This window comes from Balearica regulorum, chromosome Z, assembly GCF_011004875.1.
Source record: "Balearica regulorum gibbericeps isolate bBalReg1 chromosome Z, bBalReg1.pri, whole genome shotgun sequence".
Taxonomy (NCBI): Eukaryota; Metazoa; Chordata; class Aves; order Gruiformes; family Gruidae; genus Balearica; species Balearica regulorum.
In genome coordinates this window covers 28,216,484-28,224,902 of record NC_046220.1, presented here as the reverse complement: position 1 = coordinate 28,224,902, position 8,419 = coordinate 28,216,484, and the positions used below count along the sequence as shown (strand labels likewise).

Genomic DNA, 8,419 nt, shown 5'->3' with positions numbered 1-8,419 from the left:
TGACAAAGTAAAGCAAGTGCAGAGGATATCTGACTCATTAAAAATTTCTAGCCAATATTGATATTTCAGTAGCAGGCAATATAGTTTAATGTCAGGTGAAAGTGGCTAATTTGTGTAGCATATCTGCTGTGCTATACAAATACAGTTTTAATAGTTGTTCCTTCTGACTTATACACTGCATGCTAAACACTATATTTTCCTACTGTTGATGCTTGCATACATATTTTTGCTAGCTTTCAGTATTGTGTTTCTTGGAGTTGAGAAGCCTAGAGCTCAACCACTTAGAAATGACATAGTAAACACAGAAGTAATAAGAAAATAGGTTTTATTTTCAAGTTTTATAGAAAAATTTTAACAATCCCTAAAGAAAGCAGGTAGACAGCAACGTTCTGTATTTATTCCAGTTAGAAACTCAGGCACTTAAACATTTTACTGATACAAACCCAGCTATCCTGTAATAATTATATACTTTTTTCTACAAATACTAAAAAGTGAACTTATGACATTAAGATAACATGCAAAAATATTTTTAAAAACATGTCCATATTTGCACATTCCCAAGTAAATCTACTATCAAAATCCCCAACTAAGACATTTGCCCAGATTATGTGCACTTTAAAAGAAGTCAATTTTAAACATCCACATTTCCCTTTAATACACCTTTATAAGTAGGTAGAAATGGGGCTTAGAGATCAGTTCATCTCATTTTACCTCTTTTTTTTTTATTGGAATATTCCACCTTATTTCACTTAAGTATTAGACATTTCAAAATGGACTGCAAATTTAAGTGTCACATTTTTTGATATACACAATAGCATACTAAAAAGGATGTTTAGCAAGTTAGAGAACGCTACACATTCACAAATATTTTAACTCGTTCAAGAATTGACTATGATCGTTTATATTTAGGTAATGGTGTATGAGAACTTCAGTACAAGTGTTGTAACAGTGCTTATTCTTATCAGCTTCTTTTGAAAGCCCCTGATTTGCTCATGATTTATGTGTGTATAGCAGATACCATTTCTGAATCCTTTTGTGACAGGGCTGCACTTGCTGGTGGAGGCTTATAGAAACATACTGCCATGATGACAAAGATGATAGTGATGATTTTGCAAGCAGCACCTGAATGCAAAGAATAGAAGAGTCCTTGTTGCAGTCACCTTCAATAGCAGACAAGAGTATTTCAGTCATTTATAAATAAGTTTCACATGGTGAGTTACTCTTGAAGACTTTTAAATGGATGGTATGAATTTCCATGTATTTTGCATGAACTGCAAAGGGCAGGTAAAGGCAGTCTTCCAACCGACTTCAGATCCCTCACCTGCTTGCCAGTTCTGCTTGCAGCATCTATTGTCATTACTTCAGTTCTGTATTTCTTCACCCCATTCTAGCCTAAAGTGCAAGTCTTGCTTCTTTCAGTACTTACTTCATTTCATCAATATTCTCTTTGCCACAAACTAAAACTCCACACATAGAAACCTGTTAAGTATTCTCTCCTCAGCTACCTTAAAAGGTTGTTGCATTTACTTATCACTGATACATGGTGTTTGTGCTACATGGTGTTTGTGCTACTGGGGGTGTGGGGACACAAGTAGAGGGGAAAGAGAAGAGAAAGGGGAAAGAGATTGTATTTTATTACAAATATGCCTGAGAGATACTGGAACCCAAAGCTGTGACTTCTGCTTTTTCAGTTTCAAGATTAGATGTTATCAGTTCAGTTTATGCACTGTAAGTAAGTATCACAGCTGCTAGAAAACAGGACAACAGCAGTTATCACAGATGCAAGCTTAGCCTACCATCCCTCCCCCCAGACATACATATCTCACATAGCTGAAGGGAACAAATTGTTTAACAAGTTGGGAAAATTTGACTTGTGTTCAGAGATATTTTCAAGATCTTCATAATAATTTAGGGAAAAGAACTGAAATATGACAAGAGGAAGAAAGCTTCTCAGACCTTAAGCTGCCAGACCAAGCCAGATAACACTGAAATGTATGCCAATCCCTTAAAATTCAGTAAGTAAAGCATGACAATGAAGAAAGACTGAAGAGCAAAACTATTTTGTAGTATTGTTTTTAATGAAAGTTTTCTACGTCTTTTAAAGCCACTTAATGTGGTCTTGCTCTTTCCATGATATTTTGCTTATTATTTATAAAAAACCCCATTTTTTAAAAAAGCACTGCTGCTAAAAAAAATAAAAGTTTAACATTCTATTTTAAAGTAATTCCCATCTAGCTGTCAAGATCAGTATATCTATTATCTTGTACATGTACTTAATATGAAGAAGTCACTTACTTATGCCCATCAGCAGATAAGCCATTCTTTCATTGTCATAAAGCCAACAGGCTCCTTTAGTTTTACATTCATTAACATCCCACAGAGTACAACTGTTGTCTATAGCAACACCAAACAAAATTGGTCCAGGAATAGTACCTAAAAAAACACAGTAACATGTTAGAACATTTGAATTACTTGAAATAGTCTTACCTGGTCTTAATGCATACAGTGAAATGCCAAGCTGATGGGGAAGATAAAATGCGATAGCCACACACTAAACAACATTTTAATCAAAGTCACAGGGCTCATATTACATAGCAAATGTGCCTCTTCCATTGCTCTCTAGTAGATAGGATGCATAGAGTGTCAGTTAATCCTTTATACAGCTCTCACTTTATCAACCAAGAAGTTTCTTCAAATACTTGAGCTTCTTGTAACTTCCTTAGTTTTCATTGGTAAAGAAAAATGTGATTAAAATTAGGGGAGAAAACAGTTAATCAAGGAAGAGGATTGCAACTGAAGTCATGCCTTCTCAGATCACAAACACTAACTTGTTCCAAACGTAGAGAATTAAAATATAATGTTAACATGTTCAATTATACATTTTTTTCCATCCCTCAGATGTAGACGAGCTTCTAGGAAAAGTTTCACATAAAATGAATAGTGTTTAAAGTTATTCCTGCATAGAATTTATTAGATTTATGTAATTTTTGTTACAGCAGTAGTTTATAAAGCACAAATATACCTGTATCCAGGTATATCCAATTTTGTTGTAAACACTCTAGGTACATCACTGCATGTCTACCTAACCTACCCAAGGTCTAAACTGTTCTTGAGCTAACAAGCAGCTATGTCCTCACTACAGCTTTTCTGTCCAGGACCCCTATGTGATTCCTCAAGTTTACAGCATAAATATCTTGTTGGTTGTAATTCTGTTAGTTGCTACCGCCTTCAGCCACAGTCAGTATAAGCAGTGCAAAAAGTTCTCCTATCCTCTGCTCCACAGTGAAGTCAAGAGTTAAGACTCTGCCATAGATATCTTAAGTTTGATTAAAATTAAACAGAGGAACCCTCATATAACACTACATACTACCTGCCACCTAATGTCTACCTATGAGGAAGTTTACTCTTGTTATGCTTTATTGGTAGAATGACTTAAATTAATTGGAATTTTAATAGGTACAGCAATGCAGAACTCACACTGCTAGATATTTTATCTCAAACGGCAGTGAATGGCTGCAGTAGTAAATACTTTTATGTTAGGTAACTCAGTAACTGAGCCTTGACAGAGTCTTGAATTTTACATACCATTTAAAAAAATGTCCAAGACAAAAACAGGAGTTGAAATATGCCTGAGAAAATTCAAATGAGTGATTTAGAGAATACCTACATTTAGCTTTATGTTTTATTTAAGGCAGTTTACCTGTCTTACTGATATCCTGGATATTTTTAGATTTAGAAAGTAGATTTCTCACATAAAAACTCATAATTATTTACACACACATGTAAATAATAAATAAATTGTACACACACATGTACAATTCAATGTACATCTACAATTTCAATAAAGGTTAAAATTACTCAAAGGAATTAAAAGGGAAGGGAAAAGGAAGACTCCACCTATCCACTTTAAAATATACTGGCATGCCCAATAAGGATAAAACTGTTTGAGACAGTGTCACTTTCTTTTAAATTTTGTAACTTGAGATGTTAACTACATGAAGCTGTTTTCTATTACATCACTTTCTCTTATCTCAACTCTCAGAATAGGCCTTCTTGTGGGGGAAGTGACAGCAGGTGCTTTTTGCTGAAAGAGTAACAGTTACTTGTGTTTTGTTTGTGCCAATAAGAACAAGAAAGGCTAAATTGAGCACGCATGCCCTATTTAAAGAGGAATTTGAATCCACATAGCATCTGCTTATAACAAACGTATTCTATAAGCCAATGACAGGCCTCTTCATGCTTCTTAACGCATTATTCTGAAGCCTAGAAAAGCATCAAATAAGTAGACTATTCAGAGGCAAGTGTTTCAACAAGAAAGTCATACCCAGTAGTCGCAGAAACACTGACTGTACTCCAAGAGCAAATGAGCGCTGTTTATCTGGCACACACCTGTAAACAAGATTTGCAGCTTAAGACTTGGTAAACAAGTTTTAACTGTTCTATTTCTCTGTTTTATCCTTCAGTAAATATGCCTGGACTTAATATACTCTTTTAACCTGTTTCTTGCAGAGGATTTTAGAAACCCAGTGTGCAGAACAAGAACTTCAAGAGGTGTTTTGACAAAAGAACATAGCAACTCCTACAGCTCATCAAGGAATTTTAGATTGAATTAGTTTAACAAATCAGTATAAATAAAAAGCTAGCTATCAGTAGCACACTGATACACTGTTGAACAATTTTCCATAGAACCACCAAGGATTTGAGGACAGTGCTAGAATGTAATCCTGAGCTACTCTTACTAAAGCAGCAATACATGAATTGAGACTAGGTTTCAGCACAGCACAAGGTTGTGTATTTCCCATAACCTTTATATATAGTCACCTGGCCCTACAATTAATCAGTTCTGGCCTATGCTATACAAATCAATATATTGATTTAACAACTAGTAGAATTTACCTCCTTACCTCCTACCGATTTCTTTCAGATACTTCACTAGCAACAAACATTTTATCCTGACAGTGTCTTAAAGATGCTACCATAAAGATTAAATACAACCTAACTTCCTTAATTTATACAATTTAATTTCAGCACTGTTTTCTTTAATAAACTGTATCACTGAAGCACTGTCATTTAAAAGTGACAGTAATTAAATATTCAGGGGTTATTTTCTCATTCTGGAGTATGTATGAGGGTTAGCCATAGAAAAACATCCAAGATGAGCAGTTATCAGCTGTTACTGTTAGGATCCCCCTACCCATAAAGGCAAGTAGAGGAAGAAGAATGAGTTTTGCATAGTGTGGGTGGTTATTTCTAGCACTAGAATACAGTCATAAACATGTGGGTTCACACTTGAAGTTGCACAAAATAAGCCCGCTGAAAAGATAGCAGAATACACTGTAGTAACTTACCTCACATTTAGCTATTTAAATTACTTTTTGCACATTTAAACTGCTCTACAGTCCTCTCCTATAAAAACTGTTTCACCATTTCAGTTGAAGCATACAAGGATTCAAAATGCAAATGTTATTCCTTAGAATTATCTAAAAAGTATGTCAGCTCAGTTTTGAAGATAATTGAACACTTCACATTATTCTGCCCCCACACTAATATGAAAAGCTGTTGATTCCAGATTTACACCAACTCTGAATAGGAGGCTACTGCAAAGCACTGTTGCAGTGTATCACTCCCGTCCCCAACTGCTTGCCTAGAAAGTTGGAAAAAGAGTATCTAACCATACCCTTCAAAAGCATCATGTGTATAGTGCATGTATGACTACATGTCATGAACATTTAGCTGTAGAAGTACTAGAGGTACAAGTCAGGTTTCGACATACAGTGAAACAGCTCTACTTTCAGAATGAGGATCATGTATTAAAAAAATTATCTAGCTTACATGCATATGAGTTTCAGCAATTTGAAAGACAGTCAAACCACTGGTTAACAGCTTCATACATGATGTCAGATTTTATATTAATGACCATATATACAACATCAATATCACATGAAAGATAATCTACAGTTCTTGACAGACTGCAGTTTTACAAGTCAGAACTCTGAACTGAGACAGGAATCAAAGATTGAGAATGAGACTGATTGCCATTTTGTTCTTTCCTTGGTATAATTTGAAATCCTGGCATTACCAATGCACAGGCTAGTTGAATATTTTCTTCATCCAAGCATATGGCACATTTACTCCTTCTTGCTTTGACTAAAACAACCAGGAGCACTCCCATAAAAGAGGGATTTTTGCTACAAGTAGGAAAGATTTTATTTTAATAGATTCAAATGGTATCTACTAACCTAATGTGATTACAGAGATAGTGAAGAGTGGTATGACTGTGCTCTATGTCAACTACTACCTGCTTACTAACACAAAGTACTGCACCAGGAGATTCCTTGCACATTGCTTTAAGTCCACATTCCAAAGCAAAACATATTAGAGTATTTCATTGATCTGAGTTTTCAGAAGGATGTTACCTACTTCTCAGCTCAAATATCGTACCTGAGAATGGCCACAGTTGTTGGAGTAACAGCCATAAATGTAAAAACAACAGCAAAAAAGAAGAAGGTCAGAAATAAAGGTAAAAATTTGCATTGTGTTGGACACTTCCCAGGAACAGCTTCATAGAGAAAGTCTTCTGAACCATTTTCTCTTTTTGGTTTCCCAATACAGGAACAGTTGTGGTACATCTACAAATAATTTATAAAACAAAATTTAGCTCTAAGAATGACATTAAGTGACACTAATATGGTTAATGTTCATTGGGTCTACATCACACTGAATAAAAAAAATAAACGCTGACTTTACAGTACAGGAAATAGTCAGCTTCCTGATGACCATACGACACTGTAACCTCCACTTTTAAAACTGGTTCAGCAGCACTTGACTGATTCAGCTGACCTAAGTAAAAATTATTTTTGGTTTTGTGATATTAAGACATTTGTGTGGAGCAAGTTTTTAAGTGCAAGCATAAAAACCATAAAACTGAAAGATTTTAGAGTTAGAGGAACAACCATATGCAATACAAAACCACCAGCAGACTAAGCCTTGAAATACTAACTTCTGCACTCAAAGCTTATTACAAATTGGTGAAGATAACACCAGTTACAATTAAGAAAGGGCAAGCTACAGTGTTCAAAACAAGATTTTTTTAATAGCAATATATAATATAAAATTTTTTTGAAAATATATAATTTTGAAACAAATCACCTCTTTGAAAAAGTTAAACACTATGGAGTGTGTCAAGGGTTAGAGGAAAGAAGGAAAGATCCTTTTTCTTTCCCCATAAGAGACTGGTTTCATTTGCAAAGTGTAATTTCTGAACAAAGGGTAGCCAAAAGCTTTAGTTCCCTGATAGCAGAAGATACCTTACATGGTTCTCAAAAGTCTGAGATAATATTATACTGAAATAATACTGAAATAGGCTAATGTTAACTGTTAACTAGTTTATTAACCAAAACTGCTGATTATTTCTGTACAATTCAAAAGTTATACTCCAAAGAACTTTAACTGTGTTAACTACTAAAAACTGTTACTTGAACAGGGTTCATTCTTTAGATTCACATCTACTTGCACCACTGTTTCTTCAAGCCTTATTCTTCAAGCTTAGATAATACATACTGAGTTACAATAGTAAAAAAAAAAGTAAAATAGTAAAAACTGGATGCCACAACAGCTCAGATTCTTCAGACATGTTGGCAAGTCCCAGATTGACAGTCTTGGCCATAAACAGGCTGGATTTCACACTGGGCTTTACTTGACAGGAAGAGAGGTGACCTCTACTCTTAAGACTTAAGCAGGAAAGAACAGAAGCAAACATCAGACTGCTGGTGTAAGAAGGTGAAAAGATAGAATAGTTATGCTCTTCATTTAAATCCACCCAAGTTTGTTTTCAAAGAAAACAATATATCAACGAATTGTGAAGTTTTCACAGCAAGAAACAGTCAGTCTACCTACATTCTTCTAGATAATACCTCTTCTCATTTACCATTGTCCTTTTCTGACATACAAAGCACACAGAGGCACCCTCTGGTTCAGCTTGCCTACCACCTTAAGGATCTTCCTAAACTCCTTCTACCTCCCTGCTCAAGAGTTTGTTGTACTAAGAGACAAGCACAGAAAGTCTGAGTTTTAAGAAGACTAGATAATAACCAACCACTTTCATGGCTGACCATTCCTACACCCAGGCAATTAACATTCAAAGTTTGGAAACTCACAGAAGCAGTTTGCCATGTATACAATAACCATTACATTATGCTTACAGATCTACATAAGAACTGCAGTTTAATGTTAAGGCAGTTGCTGATTTATGATTTTCTGATTGTCAGTTCTATTTAAAGTACGTTCAGGTTTAATGTATTTTCAGCATTAGAAAGTTCAGTAGAAGTAACATTTACAACACTACACAAGTAAGAAACATACTGTGACTGACCAGTAAACACCTACACTGGAAGAAGACTCAGAGGAGGTGGGAAAGGGT

The 8,419-nt window shown here is 35.1% G+C and overlaps 1 protein-coding gene across 3 annotated transcripts in view; it reads right to left on the bottom strand.

The window, feature by feature from the left end:
- Nucleotides 1-308: 308 nt before the first annotated feature.
- Nucleotides 309-8,419, bottom strand: part of SLCO4C1 (solute carrier organic anion transporter family member 4C1) — a 28,394-nt gene continuing 20,283 nt past the window's right edge. For all 3 annotated transcript variants that reach the window (XM_010298705.2, XM_075740963.1, XM_075740964.1), the window contains 4 exons: nucleotides 6,442-6,629; nucleotides 4,325-4,389; nucleotides 2,296-2,433; nucleotides 309-1,122 (listed from right to left, as the gene is read on the bottom strand). In XM_010298705.2, coding sequence (XP_010297007.2) covers nucleotides 998-1,122; nucleotides 2,296-2,433; nucleotides 4,325-4,389; nucleotides 6,442-6,629 — 516 coding nt within the window. In that variant the 3' untranslated portion in view covers nucleotides 309-997. The remainder of the gene's footprint in view (nucleotides 1,123-2,295; nucleotides 2,434-4,324; nucleotides 4,390-6,441; nucleotides 6,630-8,419) is intronic.